The sequence below is a fragment of the Myotis myotis genome, unplaced genomic scaffold (assembly GCF_014108235.1).
Source record: "Myotis myotis isolate mMyoMyo1 unplaced genomic scaffold, mMyoMyo1.p scaffold_m19_p_3, whole genome shotgun sequence".
Taxonomy (NCBI): domain Eukaryota; kingdom Metazoa; phylum Chordata; class Mammalia; order Chiroptera; family Vespertilionidae; genus Myotis; species Myotis myotis.
This window is the reverse complement of record NW_023416335.1, coordinates 59,481,681-59,500,129: the sequence shown is the minus strand read 5'-3', so window position 1 is coordinate 59,500,129 and position 18,449 is coordinate 59,481,681. Positions and strand designations below refer to the sequence as shown.

Sequence of the window (18,449 nt, the reverse complement as noted above, 5' to 3'; positions counted from 1 at the left end):
TAATTTAGACTGTGTACTCACCAAGCAAACTTCTGATTATTCATTCGACTTCCCCTGACCCTTGATACTGGGGACGGATGTACCCTGTAGGTAGATGAGAGTAATCTAGTCATTGAAAAAGCATATTCCCAATTACAAATGAACAAATAAAAAGGAATCTGGTTTATAAATAATCTTTTAGACTTGCTTTACTATCAAATCCCCAAGAACCTGATCACCTCTTAGTAAATGGATGCAGGTAAGTTCCTATGCCTACAAACCTTAAGGGTCTCTCTTTTCCTTTCTGTACCACCTATACCATGACAAGAGTTTCTCATATGTTCACTGTGAAGACCCCCAAAAGAGGACCAGCAGTTTTAATCAACTGATTTCATTCATTCAGTCCAACAAAGAGTTACCAACTAGAGTACCTGCCCTAAATGGGCCCTTTCTGCTACCTATTCCTACATGCGGGGAAGGAGGGACATAAGAGACAGTCTAAGTGCACACTTTCTCAGTTAACTTCTAGACTTAATAAAGCAAGATTATAAGGGGATCAGGATATGCCACCCCAAAATATGCTACTTTGGCGTAAGGATTATTTTCAGCTAAAAGTAACTGAGAAACAGCAGACATGGGAGGAGCTCTCTATCTTCTTTTACAGGCCTAATAGCAGGACATAAACTTATCTTTTGGAAAGAAAATTTGCACTTGTAAAGGTGTCCCTCTCTCCCATCCCGGGAAGAGTAGTACATGGTATAAGTCTTATCACCAGAGATGGTACTGAAATGAGTCTGCCTAAAAAAACCTTTATTTACCATTATTTTTCCTATATATTTCCTACTCACCTTCTTACAGTTTATCCCCCATTGAAGCCCAGACCCCTTTTCTTTTGACTAGTTCTTTCTCCACAATTTATCAGCCTTTGTTAAAATGGTGACAGTATAAGCTCCAAATTCTAATCACGTTTTGAGTTACTTATCACTCAGTACTTTTACATGTTTGCATGGTATACATATGAACTGCTGGGCTTTTTCCCCTCTTGCTAATTTGTCTTTTGTCAATTTAATTTTCAGCCTCCGCCCTCACTGAACCTGAGCGGATACAGGGAAAACTTTTTTCCTCCCCTACAATAATTTCATCCAAATGTCCAGGAACAGAGTCTGGGGGAGGAAAGAGGGGCCAATAGTTAATTTCTAGAAAAAAGACCTTCTAGATGTGATGCTCTACAGCTTTGGGCTTTGAAGAATGCAAAGTCAATTAAAAACTTTAGCTAAATAATAAAGAAGTAAAGACTAGACTGTTGTACAAGCTTCCAGGGCTGGAGTCATCCACTGGAAACAGTTTAAATGTCCGTGACCTGCTGACACCTTCCAATCACAAGCCGGCTGCTGCACCTCCCCCTCTCTGTGGGTCCCTCACTGGCAGCGCCACGTGCCCTACTTCCTGCTTCCTCCTGGCCAACTTCCCGCTTCGTTCTAATGTTACTAGGACTTGTGAGGTCTAGGCAGTGTTTTAGCTTGTCTTAGCTTGACTCTTTATGTCTCAGACATTGCTCTTTTTTTAAAGATTTATTTATTTCTTATTTAATTTTTTTCTTTATTGATTAAGATATTACATATGTGTCCTTATCCCTCCATTGCCTCCCCCCAGCCCCCTGTTGCCTGTATCCATTTCAGACATTACCCTTATTTACAAGACAGAAAGAAAAAAAAAAACACAGGGGTTTTAAACTCCTGTCGAAGCCTGGTTAGAACCAAAAGTTCCAAAGTTCCTCAGAACCCTGGTTTTCCATGGTGTTTAGCAAGTGGAAATCACATTTCAAAACAGATAATACAGGTCTAGCCACTCAGAAGGGCCAACTTGCAGTCTTTCAGTACAGCCAGAGCCAGACTGCACTTTGCACCCGGAAGGCTTATTTCTTCCAACTTCTCTTATTAACATTCTTTCCCTCACAGCACTTCTCAATGGCTGCTGCAGCTGAGCTGCTCAGCACAGATTTTCTGCTCTGCATGGGGGAGGGGATGTTAATTATGCAGAAAGATGGAGGGAGGCCAGACAGCCCCTCTGGTGAACTGTCTCATTCAAGCAAGGCCCACTTCCTGCTGTTTTGCAGCTACAAGGATCACCTGTTGGTCTTGGCGCTGGGCCAAACTGGGGCCTAGCGGAAATGGCAGACTGGGCTAGAAATGAAAGCCTGTTCATAGTCCAGCATCCCAAATTGAGGAGAGAGGAAAAACATGCCGTAGAAACGTGTAGGAAGTATTCGAAAGGTAGCAAAACTCTCTTTTTTCTTCTTTTTTATTTCTTTCAGTTTGTCTGCTTGAAATACAATCATCAAAATGGAACTGTGAGCCAAAAAAATGTCTCCCCAGTTAAAGGCCCCGTCCTAAGGGGAAACACCGGAAATCCTCTTGAACCTCCCCTGCATCCCCACTGGGGTGTCAGAGTTATGCTGCCTAAATAAAGCTTTAAAAAGTAATAGCCCAAATACAGTTATTTAATTCACTCTCTAGCCTTTAAAAGTTTATCTCTTTTACTGCTTCCTCCTTAACCCTGGGATTTCTATTCATCATGATCATTCCACCTGTTGAAGTTTACTAGTAAATATATTCTCTTATTGATGGTTCTCATTGCATATATCAGCAGAGAAAAACAGGCCTGTTTGACCTTTAATTATAATATTCTCTAGGTATTTGTATCTTGCAGTAACACTTCACTGACCCATCCATATATCAAATACTATAAGCAGGTAATTTCTATAACAGTTTAACAGTCTTCAAAGAATTCCCAAAATTATAGCATTTCTTCAATGAAAATGGTAAAACAAGAAAGCTTTTTCCCCTTCCCCAAATTAGTAAATGGATAACCTGGAGCTTATTTCACCTAATAAAGTACACCATAAAGGTTTACATTCAGCTATCTCCCAAATTTTATTTCTTCAAAAGGCTAAGCAGTGTTTTTCGTGAGCTCAGTCTTTAAAGTCTTTTTTTGTGGCACTTTTGCCATCGCCTACCACCTTTCCACATGTAGCAGCCAGGCAGGTAGCAAAGTCAAAACCCCAGTAGGAGAAACTACCACCTAATCTGCATGTCATGCATTATTCATGACCCCCTGATTCCTGCACCTGCATCTAGGCAGGAAGCTTGCAGGGAACATTCATTATTCTTTCCTTAGCCTCACACAGGCTTGATTACTGCTAAGCCACTTTGTTCTGTAACTAAGGGTTTCAGGCCTCAGTACTAACTGCTGGATATGAAAAGAAAAAAAAAAATCACCATGCTGGAGAAAAAGGGCAATCTTGGTTGTTGTGTAACATGTACTGAATCCTACAATGTGCTCTTCTGCGACTGACAGTTTATGTCAGATGGAAATGCTCACATTGGTGATTTACATTACATAGAAAATGGGAAGCTGCACCATTCAGGCCATGCACACCAACTGTTCTATTTATACACACTTACTCAGTGTCTGAGGCAGACAGCATTTACCCAGTGCTGGGCTTAGCTTTCCTGCTAAGCATGTGAGAACTTCTTAGATATCTTAATACAGAAATGACGCTTCCTTCTTTGGGCATAAGCACCAAAGGAGCTAACCGTTAAGTTTTGTATTTTAATGACTAATATTTAGAGGTAAGAGAATATGATCACTCTGCTTTTCAAATTTGTCATGAAGCAACAGAATGGCTGGTGGTTGGAAGTAGGATGTGAAAACCGGACACCCTGCACAAATTACTGATCACAGAGGAACTGCTGGGGAAGGGTACCGATCCAACCTTTTTACTATCCCCATCACTGAAAAGCAGTGACAACTGAAATGTGACAATTTAATTTCAATCTTGCAGCCTCCAATGAAATTAGGATGAAATGTACAGTACACACTGTGTAACCAGGCTGCCTGGGATGGAATTCCAGCTCCACCTTTGATCAACAGTGTCATCCTAGGGTGAGTTACTTAACCTCTCTGTGCTTCAGTTTTCTCACGTGTACAAATGGAGGCAACAATGATAACCACCCTCTAGGGCTGGGAGATTTAAATGAGTTAATAGCTGTGTAAAGTGTTTAGAATAGTGCTTGGTACCCAGGAAGAAGTTAGCTGTTATCACTAGCAGAGCTGATTATATTGGAAGGGATAGGAACATGGAAACTGAATATCCAGCTCATTCCAAGTGACTAAGACAACAATTGTGCTCTATAGAGCCTGCAGTCTTAACTACTGTGCTTCTATGACTTGCCTAAAGATGAGGTAACAAAGAGAAATGAGCACATATAGAGTAACATGAACCAAATAATGTGATTTCTAACATGGCTTACTCTACGGTACCTCATTTTTCTATTGTTTATTAGAAGACCTGTGTTCAGTTATGTCCCATTCAAGAACAAGTAAATAATCACAGCGATACAAAATCACTTCCATTTACTAAGACCTTACTATGTGCTAGACCCCATGCTTAGGACTTTAGGTACATTATCTTATTTTATGCTTATATCCTTATTACCCACATTTTAAGTTTGAGAAAATAGGTTTAGAAGAGTTAGATAACTTGCCATGGTCACACAGCTAGTGAACAGCAAAATCCAAACTTGAATATAAGGTATAGCTGACTTGTCCTGCTTCAAATTACCTTCCAGCCCTTAAGACCACATAGACAGGGGTGGGTGGGTAAAAGTAGGTTTACAGTTGTTCATATAGAAAATAATACAATAATCCTATCTAATAAATAGGTAATATGCAAATTGACCATCACTACAACACACAAGATGGCCACCCCCATGTGGACACAAGATGGCCAGCAGGGGAGGGAAGTTGGGAAGGACCAGGCCTGAAAGGGAGGGCAATTGGGGTTGACCAGGCCTGAAGGGGAGGGCAGTTGGGGGAACCAGGTCTGCAGGGGAGGGAGGGCAGTTGGGGGGACCAGCCCTGCAGGTGAGGGCAGTTGGAGGGACCAGGCCTGCAGGGGAGGGCAGTAGGGGGTGACCAGGTTGGCAGGGGAGGGCAGTTAGGGCAATTGGGCTGGCAGGGGAGCAGTTAGGCATCTATCAGGCTGGCAGGCAGAAGCGGTTAGGGGCAATCAGGCAGGCAGGCAGGCGAGTGGTTGGGAGCCAACAATCCTGGTGGGATCAGGCCTAAACGGGCAGTCGGACATCCCTTGAGGAGTCCCAGATTGGAGAGGGTGCAGGCTGGGCTGAGGGCAGCCCACCCCCCATGCATGAATTTTGTGCACCAGGCCCCTAGCTAATAAATAATAATACAAGAATAAACTCTGTGTTTCATGTACTTACAACTGTAAACTTTCCTATATGCCCACACCAGTATATTCCCTCCACAAGAACCTAGAGGATGCAATAAGGTAAATTAAGTCCAATTCTACATTCTATAGTATAAATGATGTTGTTTTCTGGCTTAAAGTTGGCACTGTACTAAATAGCAGACCATGTGGGTACTCACAAAAATACATTCATAGTACTATGTAATACACTCTGTTCTCTCTTTAACTGTTTATGAAAATTCCTTGTTACTAATATTTCTATTTAAATACAAAATGTACAACACATGTAAGTGTATATGGTAAAATTAATTCTAGCTACATCTACTCTCTCTCTTTCTTTTTTTTTCTAGAATCCAATCCAGTGTGTGTTCACACCCCTGCGATGAAATCATTCCTATCATCACCATCAATAGCCTCCATGTTTTCAAATCCAATGGTTAACCCCCAGTCCTCATCTTCTCAAATTCTTAGCAGTCACTGATCACTCAATCCTGAAAAAGCTTTCTTTAATCAGCATCAGTGACATTCTCTGGCTTCTGTCCTTTTTTTTTTTTTCTCCTTTGCTTGAAGCTCCCTCTCTCATTCTTTTGAATTCTAAATGTTGGCCTGGCCTGAGGCTCTCTTTCCTATGACCTTTCTCTTCCCAATTTTAACTCACAAGAGTCTCCAATACAGTTACGCACATAACCTTGATTAGGGCCTCAGCTAAAGGCCTTATATTCCATCCATATTATAATGACCCTCAAATTTCCATCTCTATCATTATGCCTCTATCTTCTCTGAATACCAGACTCAGATTTTTCAATCCTAACTTGAAGATGTTCTTTCCTTTCACCCTAGTTGTTTGGCTCAATGGATAGAGAACTGGCCTGCAGAGTGAAGTGTCTCAGGTTCAATTCCGGTCAAGGCCACATGCCCAGGTTATAGGCTTGATCCCCAGAAGGCAGCCGATCAATGATTCTCTCTCATCATTGATGTTTCTATCTCTCTCTCCCTCTCCCTTCCACTCTGAAATATATATATATTTCAGCCTAGATGAGGGGCTGAGGGCTGTTTTCAGGTGGGCCAAGCCTGCAACTGAAGCTCCCAGTCTCTCCTTTTTTTCTTTTTTTTTTTTATTCTGGGATTTATTTACCTTCTGTAATTGAAACTTTGTTGCGGCTCTAGCTCAGAGGCTGGCTGGCTGAAAGCAGGTATCTGGGGATTGTTTAGCTTCTATAATTGCAACATTGTTGCATAGAGTGCAGCTCAGAGCTGGGCTGTGGCAGGCGGGGAAACTTGGCCTCCTCCATCACTGGAGCAAGCAAGCCTCATGTTCGCTTCAGCTGCCTGGCTGCTGGCCGCCATCTTGGTTGGCAGTTAATTTGCATATCACCCTCATTAGCCAGTGGGAAGTGTAGCAGAGGTATGGTTAATTACCATGTTTGTCTATTATTAGATAGGATAATATACACTGTAAGAACTGAGTTTACTACATTTGTAAAATATTAATCTAGAAATAATTCTACAATTATTTTTAAATATCAGCATTTACCTATGCAGAATCACATGAAAGGTAATTTTAAAGTAATTGTTAGTATTGTTTCTTTTTCATACATAGTTGTGCTGAATACAAGTTCTCATGGTTATTCAGGTGAACCTGGATATCTATATATATAAAAGGCTAAGCGACCGGCCAACCGGCTGGAAGGTATGACGCGCACTGACCACCAGGGGACAGACACTTAATGCAGGAGCTGCCAAGTGACAGCCACTTTGTAGAGTCCCTCTTGCACTGCAGGACCCCTCGTGGGATGTCAGACTGCCAGTTTCTGCCCCATCCCCGCAGGGCAGGCTGAGGGACCCCACCTGCCGGAGGGACCCAGCTCACTCCCCAGATGCTCTTTGAGCCCCGGCGCTGCCCCAGGTGTGGCCGGCTTGGGAGGGACCACAGGAGGTTGGCTCCAGGGCATGTCTGGCCTGTCTCGCCCAGTCCCGCCCCACCGGCTACCGTCTAATTAATTTCCTTTCTATGTGCATGAATCCGTGCACTGGGCCTCTAGTTTTTATTATAATATATACATATACATATATATATATATACTAGACTTGATCCAATAAAAATAAGCATGACCAGTGTTTACATTATGTGGTACATTTTTATTCTCTGCTTTTACCAAGCCACTGATTAGATGGCCTTTAGGAATGCCAGATATTTTTTCAAAGACCTTACCTCCCCACTATATTTGCCTCCTTCTCACATGCAAAGCCATTGATGTTATTTTCAGAAGAGTGGGCTGAACTGGAACATCATATAGAATTAATGGGATAATTTTTTCCTGTCTACTCTAACAGTGTAAGTTTTGTTAAAAATATAGTATTTTGAAGGGAACAGCATGTATTTCAGCCATGCACCAACAGAATGAGGAATTCTAAAAGGAGGACATTTGGTTTGCACAAGCATATGAATTAATCCCAGCCTCTTCTCCCAACACCCCTCTTGCTCTGTGTGTGGCAGTGACACTGAAGGGTCCCCTCCCTCCTTTGTCACCTGGTTAGTTGATGCTTAACTCTAAGAAGCCATCCAGAACCTCCAGGTCTAGGTCAACTCACTCCAAGTTCTCACAGCATAGGGTACTTAGCACATGTTAATGGAAGATTACACTTGTTTGTAAGTTTAACTCGCCTGTCTCTTCAACTTGACAATATGCTCCAAGGGACAAGGGAACTTTACTCGTTTTGCTCACCATCATATCTCCATTACCTGCCATGCAGTGCAGTGCACACTCAATAAGTACCTGTTGGATACTTAGCCCTATTTTCCTACTAGACTGGAACTTCCAGGGTGGATGACAATGGCCATGCACCAACACGGTCCCTGTCATGATGCCATCCTCAGAGCTTAGCACAATAAGCACATAATAGACATTAGATAAGCCATGAGATGTAGAAAATAAAAAGTTTTAGATTTAGAAATCTGAGCTATGCCACAGAATTATTTATTAAACATTCCCAGGATAATTGATCAACATTAATTAAATCCAACAAACTTTACTCAACAACTTTCAATGAAATCTTGCATTGTGGAGTAAGACAGGATCTCTGTCTTCCAGATGCTTAAAGTCTAGTTGAGATAAACAGGTAGCGACAATCATAGAATGGGGTAGAAAAATGAAAGGAGATTTCAAGTTTTATTGGAGTGAAGAAGAGGTTAGAATTAATTCAAACTGTGAAATAACAGAAAAGGTCCGAGGAAGAGACCTTTAGGCTGGAATGTGAAGGATAAGTGAAACTTTCAGAATCAGGAGTGAATGATGCTAGGAAGATAACTCCAAGAAGAGGAGCTACATTAGTCCTCTCTATAGGAGAGTGCATTGCGGTGTGAGGGGAAGTTTCTTAGAAACTTTAGGGGGAGATGAGCTAGGATGTTCATTCATAGTTAGAATACAGATCAGTCAATAAATGTCTGAATACAGAGTTAGTAATTGGGGCAGTCAGCTGTCGAATAATATTAATCTTCTGTTGCTCAGAAATATATACACATCACTTATATCTTTAATTTAACCGATGTTATTACTACCTATTATTTATTCATTAATTTAAATACTAATTGAACATCTATTGTGCCAGGCACTGTTCCAAGCTCACAAGTACTGCCAACTGTGTCAGGGGAAGGGGCATTACATCTATGAAAACATGGTTCCTGACTTCAGGAAGCCTACAGCATGACATGTGTTTAGACAAACAATTGACCATAATGGTGCAGTGTGATAAATGACCATAAGAGTAGACAAAAGGGACATCTTAATTAAGCTTTGCAGTGGACCTGGAAGTTTATCTAGGACAATTCAGAGAAACACTGAGGGTAAATATGTCCAATAGCAAAACTAAAAATTGTTCTGTGTGACTACAGTAAAGGGTCTGGCAGGCCTGGAGGGGCTGGAGCTTATGTAATCATGGAAGTAGTGGGAATGACAGAGGGTTGGGGGAGGAGAAAAAGGAAGATGGATACATACTAAGTTAGCTGTACCCCTGAGATTTGGTGGAAATATACTCAAAGTGTGGGGAGGCAAGGCGGAATTAAGAGAACAGATATGGGTAACACCTTGGTGTCTGAGATGGTGGTCAGAAGAGCCAATATAAGGAATAAAGATCATATTTGGGATTAAAAAGAATACAATGAGTTTCTGTCAGGCGCATATACAGACCTGGGGTTCAGCAGAGAACTTGAGGAAGCGATCTAGAGATGTGAGCATCTTTATCATATAAATGGCAGATAAGCCCCGATTTTCATAGAGGCAGGATACCTGTAGAGCAAGGGTAGGACACCAGGAAACACTATATCTTCTTGGATAACTTTAAAACCCTCTTCCTACTCAATCAGGGAAAGCCAGATATCCTCACTTATTGATGAGACGTTGGAGCCTCATGACTGAATTTAGGTCAGATCAATATCAAGAGAGGTAAGACAGGATCTTCTCTACCCTGATGTCAGAAAAGCCCCAAGTAATCTGTTTTTCTTTCAGTGCTGCCCTGGGCAGCAAATGGCACTGATATCAATTCTGTAAACAGCCCAGAAACCCAGGAGGCATCCTTAACTGACCTCCTCTCCCCATATCCAACCCATTTCTGTCCTGTCCCCTACACTGTCTTCATTCTTTCCACTTTTCATTTGCACAGTCACTAACCTATCTTAACCCACTCCTCTCTTATCAGCACTAACCCCAAACCTTCTCCCCAATCCATTTGCTGCACTAGAGCCATGGTGTTCTTTTTAAAAGGCAAATCTGTTCTTCTTGCTCCATTATCCCTTAGTGGCTTTTCACAGCTCTTGAAATAGACCGACATCTCAACATGAACTAAATGCCTATGATCTGGCCCCTGCTCACCTTAAGCTTCATTTTCCAGAAATGTCCCCTTTCCTTTCCCCTGCTTCCTGTGATCCCCAATCTCCTTTCAGTTTCTCTTGGCTCAATGCCTTTGCATGAGTTATTCCTTTTATGTAGGCCCCGTTACAGGCCTTCTGTCCCTGCATCCAGTTAACTTACTCACACCCGGCTCTCAGCTCACGTATCACCTCACTACACATGACTCACCAAAAAGGATTACGTCTGTATATTATAGACTCTCACTATTCTCTTCTTTGTCCTGCATAGAACTTACCAGGTCTGCAGTTATATAGAGACACGATAATTCAGTGAAAAGCAGGAGCTATTCCTCTTTAACTCTCCATGACTTGCCCAGTATTGGACCCTACATCTGGTACAAAGTAGGTACACATAACTTACTGCTCTACAAGTAAGAAGAGATGATGAGAACTCATAATATAATAATCTGGAAAAATAGAGAAGTAAATATAACAATGTAATACATATATTCATATATTTAATATACACTAATGATAAAGTACAGAGTGTAAGAGACAATGAGAAAAAGTGATGTGGCCCAGGTGTTGTCCAGGAAAAGCATTGGACCCACATCAGCCTACACCCTGCACCGTCTGCACAAAGGACCCATCGGAGGCCAGGGTGCCAAAGCAGACATGTCTATCACTTCCTGACCTTTGGAGAAACCTGTGGAAAATTAGCCATTATGGAGAGACTGGTGAAATGCAAATGAGGTCTGTAGTTTATTTAGTTAATAGTGTTGAACCAATGACATTTTCTTAGTTTGAATAATTTTAGTATGGTATTTCTGCAACTTTTAAATCCTAAAATTAGTTTAAAATAAAACATTTTTAAAGTGCTATTCTTTTGCTGGGGTAAGAATATAAGCAATATAGATTTTCTAAAAATGACTTTTTCCTGTTTTATTTAGTGACATATTTTCTATTCTATAGATGTTTATAAATATAGAGGACATTTGTATGTGTGTACATGCTCTCTCACTCACTCATTTTTTAAGTAAATAAACTCATAAATTATACTACTTTCACCAACATGATTTTTTAATGCACTAGGTACAGACTTATTAATAACAAGTATGTTGAAAAGTAGTAGAAAGTAAAATAAAATAAAAGATGAAGATATTTTAAAAGGTTAATAATGCTCATGTCTACAGAGCAACAACTTATATTGTGGGACCTAACATTTATTCAGGTAATATAGAACCTAAATTCCTGCATTCATCTGAGATACCCTCATAATTGCTTCAATTTTCCACTTCATTTTGCATGTTTATAAGTCTGACAGATTATTTTGCAGTGTTTGGTGTATGGTGCATTAAGGTCCCTGTCCTTTATTACATGAACTGAAGTACTAAGATTTAGTCATTAGCGTGGACTGAGTTAGAGGAATTTCATGAACTGACAGACATTCTGATTGGTAGTTATTCTATTAGTCACACTGGTAATGCCTTTTATTCGGTGTCCTCTGTTGAGAAATAATGTAAGTTGTTGAAAAATTACTTTAAATGCTTTTATTGCCTCTGGCTGCATTCATTTTGAGATGCCTCATTTAGGCTAAAAAAAGAGGCAACGTTCAAATATGTAATATGGGCATTTTGTCATCTGAAAATGGATCTATTAGAATATAGTATTCTCTCAAGGTGTTTTAGCTCACTAAGCTGTACCATTTTTCTTTTGAGTAGAACAAAATTTTTCACTGTTTGGTTCACGGTCTAATGAAAATGGCAAAACTAGACTTCAAGATGATAAGCCATAGTTAAGGATAAAATGTAGCTTGCATTGCACTTCCAATAAAATTTCAAATGCTAGAAAAACCCCAACCTGGTATTTATATGTAAACATTATCTTTTATGATCTATCCCATATAATAAAAGCCTAATATGCTAAGTGTTCTGTTGTCCATTCAGCCAATCAAAGCATAATATGCTAATGATTTACTAAGGCAGCTCAACAACTTGCTATGACGTGCACTGACCACCAGAGGGCAGATAGTCAACAGGTGACCAGTCACTATGACTTTCACTGACCACCAGGGGGCAGGCACTCCGACCGGTAAGTTAACTTGCTGCTAGGGTCCGGCCAATCGGGACTGAGTGCGACAGGCCAGACATGCCATGGATCCAACCTCACACGTCCCTCCCCGGCCTGATCATGCACTGGTGAGGTCCCTCAGCCTGGCGTGCGCCCTCTCACAATCCAGGACACCTTGGGGGATGTCAGAGAGCCAGTTTTGGCCTGATCCCACAGGCCAGGCCAAGGGCCCCCACCGGTGCACGAATTTGTGCACTGGGCCTGTAGTATATATATTAAAGCCTAAGTGACTGTTACAGTGGAATGACAGGAATGACTGGTCACTATGATGCACACCGATCACCAGGGGGCAGACGCTCAATGCAGGAGCTGCCCCCAGGTGGTCAGTGTGCTCCCACAATGGGAGCCTCTCCTGCCTCCGCAGCAGTGCTAAGGAGCGGCGAGCCAAGTGGTAAGGAGCGAGCAGTTCCGGCAGTAAGGAGCGAGCAGGAAGGCGGTAAGGAGTGAGCAGGTGGGAGATTAGGAGCAAGCAGGCAGCAGTTAGGAGCGAGGGGTCCCGTATTGCACGAGGCGCAGGCTGGGCTGAGAGCCACCCCCCCCCCCCCCCGCCCCATGCACAAATTTTGTGCATCAGGCCTCTACTTTTAAATAATGTGTTTAAAAGAAATGAATTTATGTATTTTGTGTGTGTGTGTGTGTGTGTGTGTGTGCGCGTGCGTGCAAGAATCCTGATTTGTCTCTTGGAGGACAATGTTTAAATCAAAGGGAAGTCATCTAAGAGACGGATTCAGTACTGAATTCCAAACAATCTGATCAGTAGGCCACAGAGGCCGTCCTCTCATTGCCCAAACTGAAGGCCAAGAAGCTTGGAGGACTTTAAGGCAAAGGAGCCAGGAACTAACCTACTAGCTTATGCAGAGACACTTTACTTCAGAAATTGGCACCTGTGACCAAGAGCTGCCAAACACATCCATCAGCATCCACAGAACTGAAGGTGTTTGTGGAGATCAGCAAGGAGCATATGAAGTATCACACGCCAGTTTACCAACAGATGGGACGAACAGCAATGCAACCGCCATATAGCACTTCCAAAATGCGCCCTCCACCATTGATCAACATCGCTTACACTAGCTGTGTTCACATTCACCATTCCCTTCTCTGCACCACTGTCAGCCACCAGTCTGCCCTTTCCTCTGCTTCTTAGCAGTGGCCCAAGAGGTTACAGAGCTTATCCTGCGGAAACACGCATTGCTTATTACACTAATAAAACAGGCAAATCCAGCTGGTTTCGATATTTTGCTTATTTCTGAATTTAATACTGAAAACTACTCTGGTATTCTGGTTGCTTATTAAGCTCCAGACCATTAGTGTGATTGAAAAAAAAGATAACTAAAAACAATTGATTAAAATGTATTAAGTGCTACTCTGTTCCAGGCACATCCAATATAGGTAATACTAAGGTTGTATAATAACAATACAAGGTTAAGAATCTCAGTTCTCTAAATAGGAGAGCTGTCACAAGACAGTAACTAATGGAAAAATGGAAACACTCATTACTCCAAAAGGTCAGAGGAGACAAAAATCACTTCAAGGTAATGTATGAGGTTTGGGTTGGGTCTCGTAGGACACAGGGAGAAACAGCCAGATGTGCAGGTGTGCAGGTGAGGACAAAATTATGAGCAAACAGGAAGATGTGGGAAAGATGAGTAGAGCATGTGGCAGCCTGGGCTGAAGGGGGAGGTCACAAAAGGCGGTGCAGCCCTGAGAGTGGAATGCCTTTGATGACAGGTGATTCATGTTTTGGGATTTTTCTCTCAAGAAAGTGCAAAGCTGCCGGAAGAGTTCATTGCAGAGGAGTAATGTTATCACATAAGAATTCATCCGCAACTGTGTGCAGAATGCCTGGAAGAGATAATCCTGATGGCACTACAATGCTTCAGATGCAAAGGGACAAAGTCTAAAATGAAGAGGTCTCAGGGGAAGGGAGAGAAAAGAACAGATGAGATAACAAGAAGGATCGACACTGAACAGAGGAAGGTAAAGGGAATACTGACGTTTTGAGACCAGGGGAATGGTGGGAAACGTGGTTTAATTTTAGGCAGCTGGGAACGAGCAGCTGCAAATCAGGAAGGAGGGTAGACGTCCAGGAATGGATCCGAGTTTCATAAATACAGAGGAGAAAGCTGCTGCTGAAAAAGCAGGTGACATTTCTAAAGAAAAACCTGCCAAGACAGGAGTTGCCCGGGTGCTGGCTCTGACATACCTTACAATGGGGCAGAGGAAAAGAATCAAGGACGTGAAAGGAAAAGTCAGCAAGAGAAGAGGAAAACTAGTAGGAAAAAAAGAATATCAGAAGTAAATACAGTTACTCTGTCAAATTTTTTAAGAGAGAAGACAGAAAGAAAGAACAATTATATGGGTCCATTAGCGACCACCATCAGGACAGATTGTTGGAAAAGCTACATAAAATCTTTAGAATGTGAATGCTTCAGAGTGGGGATAAAGAATGGTGGGGAACAACATCTGCTTGAGAATTTTTTCCATGAAAGAGAAATGGCTGGAATTCCAGAGAAGATCATTTGGTTTTTCTTTTTTTCTCCCAAGAAAATGGAAGCTCTAATGCTGTATATTAGATGGAACATGCAACTGAAAAGAAGACCTAAAATTCTTGAGAAAGGAAAACTGAGTAACAAGTCCCAGAGGAGCCACGCGAGCAGGAGAATGTTCTCTGACACATACGGACAAATATTTTCTTAAAAGTGAGAGCTTCCTTTGAACTTCATGCTGCGCTAAGAGTTTTACTAAGGCTAAGTTCAAACAAGCAAGACAAACTACATCTCACTTATCCACACAACAGTCTCCGAGGTAGGTATCATCATTCCCACGTTGGAAATGAGAAGAGCAAGCTTCAAGAGGCTGTTGCATACCTAGTCCTACGTCACACACCAGAGCTGAAACTCATGTCTTGACACTCACCACTCATGCCCTACTCTTAAAAAAAATGTCCCACTCTGTTTATTTTATGAACAAAGAAGTAAATCTATTTTTTAAAAAAACATGTTAAGTAGAGATTAACTAGAGTAGGACATATAGCAAAATTTAGTTACCACTTATAATTTCATATTTACCTAAGGAAGCTGCTTGCAATTGAGAATTGTGTACAAGTATTCTGGAAGTAGTCTGAGATCTTTTAAATGATCATATAATGTGTACATCCAAATATTGCTTATAACACACATATTAGTCTGCATATACTAATATATGGTATAATAAAAAATACATATTTGGTGTTTGCCCCAGGTTCCTGGTACAAAGCTCCAACTCCCGGATTTTCTAAGTGATAGCAGCGTCCTTTGTTATTCATAGCAAACCCTCTTTGACTGCATCTGAGTTTATGTTAATGAGGTGACCCTTCATAAGGGCCCTAACAGTCACCAGGAAGACCAAGCACGTGATTAGAAGGTTTGAACTTGGAGTCCCACATTGGAGCAGGGGAAGGGGACGGAGATTGAGTTTAATCAGCGATGGACAGTGATTTTTCATCCATCATGCCTGTGTAATGAAATTTCCGTAAGATGCCCTGGATGACAGGATCTAGAGAGCTACTGAGCTGGTGAACACATGCGTGTGTTGGGAGGGCGGCAAGCCTGAAGAGGGCATAGAAGCTCTGCACCGTACCCCACCACCACCTTGCCATGGGAATCTCTTCCATTTGGCTGTTCCTGAGTTGCATCCTTTATAATACATTGGTAATCATAAGTAAAGCACTGTCCTAAGTTCCATGAGGCATTCTAGTGAATTATTGAATTTGCGAGGGGGTTATGGGAATTCCCTCTCAAATGATTGACCAGACAGAAGTGTGGGTAGTATGGGTGCCATCAAGAGTGGGGGCTGGACCCTTGACCTGTGGGGTCTGTGCTGTGTAGTCAATGTCAGAATTGCATTTGAATTGTTGGATTCCCTATTGGTGTCAGAGTATTTGCTCGTGTTTGGAAAAAACAACCACACAACATATTATACAAATAATTTTATATTGGACTTTCATAATACTCCTATTTCCCACGTCAACTGGCCAAACACAAGAATAATGCACATAACACCAGTGTCAACAAGCAAGATTATGATTTTTGAAATCTATAAAGTTAAAGCATCTACCAAAAATTCTGCAAAATGTTGTTGGGACTATTTCCTCCCCTTTATCATCATTATTAGAAAATGTGGAAGGATGAATGGCCATAAAATAGAATTAACCTGTATTTAAATCTACCAATCCTCATGTCTCTCTTTTAAATAATCAAGACAAACTGAATTTACAAAATATGATTAGAGCAGTTTGCTTAAATTTGTAGTCCCTGATTAAATACAGATGTTATGCAAAATAGGCTGGGTCTGGAAATTGCCCACAAAAGCAGCCTTATTATTTAGCATTATTTTTGCTTTGAAAAAAGGAAAAAGAAAGCAAGACTCTTCAGGATCCGAGTGATATCTGCAAAAATAATAAGAATCAACCTAGAAATAAAGAGAATAAAAATCCATACATGTATTAAGCAACACTAAGTATAGGCCTAAAAACTGCACATTATCAAACAGTAAAATAGAAATGCCATGATTTAAACACACACACACACACACACACACACACACACACACACACAACAAAACAACAAACAAAAAAAAACAAAAAAAAAAACCTGATGACATTAAAATAGAACCAAGTGATGGTTTCACTCTTATGTTTCCTGCCCAGGAGATCTGAGAAAAAAAGCAATATGATTCAGTGGTTGTACAAGGAATACTATTACATTCAATATTTGAAAAGAATAATTAATGGACCAAAACAATTTCTTAGTTTCTACTGTTTGTCAGGCCCAGTGCTCTACATGGATTATGTAAAGATACATAAAATACTGCACCCACCCTGGAAGTACTTTTCCGGATGATAGTTCAAATATAGACATTTCAAGGAAGGGCCGCATAAGGCATGGTTCAACCACCAGCAGTTGTACCACTTACTGGCTGTGTTGTCTATGGGTAACATGTGGAAGCTTTATGCCTCAGGTTCCCCATCTTTACAATGGGGTACTTACATTGTCATTCAGAACAATGCCTCGAGCGCAGCATGTGCTACAAAAGTCTTAGCTCCCATGATGGCCTTGTCCTTGCCTAGCAGAGGCCCTGGGCTGCAGGGTGATGTCTGCCCAGGGCTGCTTGTGTCTCTGCGTCTCATTTTCCTCCTAAGCAAAGGCAGTAACTATGAAGAGGATCCTATGTCCCAGCACTGAACACAGGTTAAATGCTAAAAGATGACAATGAAGATCGTCACAAATTAGCCAGCTTCTAATTTGTACATAACTAGAGATATTCATCATGAAGAAATGTAAAAGTTTAACTGTTTTAATAACAAGTAACCAGGGCATTACAACATCCTGTTAAATAGCAAGATAAACTCAAATCATTATAGCTGTAGTAGACTATATTCTATTAGAATCCTAGAGTAACTAGTATTTTGGAAACTAAACGTTAAACTTACTACATAAATTATCTGCACAAGTACGACCCAGTGGTGGCAAGGCGGCTTTAGTTTCTTTTTAGTTTTGAGTCTATACATTCACAAATTTGGTGCTACTTTAATATCAGATGAGTGGCTGGCATGGGAGTCAAGAATGTTTACTGAGGGGGGCAGTTTGTGGAGCTAGGTGAGAAAGATGAAATGATTAAGTACTAGCAGGTAGTTCAAGAATAGTCACAGAAATGGAAAATAAAGCATTGGAAATACAGCCAACAATAGTCTAACACAATTATGTATGGTGCCAGTTGGATCCTTGAAATATTGGGGGTAATACTTTATAAATTATAATAGAGGCCCGGTGCACAAAAATTTGTGCACTGGGGGGGGGGATCCCTCAGCCCAGCCTGTGCCTTCTCTCAGTCTGGGATCCCTCAGGGGATGTCCACCTGCTGGCTAAGTCCCGCTCCCCAGGGGATCGGGCCTAAGCTGGCAGTCAGACATCCCGATGGAAGCCCGGCAGCCCTCAGAGGATGTCCACTTGTCAGTGGGGAGCAGACCTAAGCTGCAGTCGGACATCCTTAGCGCTGCTGAGGAGGTGGGAGAGGCTCCCGCCACCACCGCTGTGCTGGGGCAGCCGTCAACCTGGCTTGTGGCTGAGCAGAGCTCCCCCGGTGGGAGTGCACTGACCACCAGGGGGCAGCTCCTGCATTGAGCATCTGCCCCCTGGTGGTCAGTGTGAGTCATAGTGACCAGTCATTCCCAGTCGTTCTGCTGTT

General features: G+C 41.6%; 1 protein-coding gene across 14 annotated transcripts in view; it reads right to left on the bottom strand.

Annotated features, from left to right (window-relative positions):
* Nucleotides 1-18,449, bottom strand: part of KLF12 (Kruppel like factor 12) — a 446,590-nt gene that overhangs the window by 69,850 nt on the left and 358,291 nt on the right. For all 14 annotated transcript variants that reach the window (XM_036302000.1, XM_036302007.1, XM_036302009.1 and 11 more), the window contains one exon: nt 22-84. In XM_036302000.1, the coding sequence (XP_036157893.1) occupies nt 22-84 (63 nt within the window). The remainder of the gene's footprint in view (nt 1-21; nt 85-18,449) is intronic.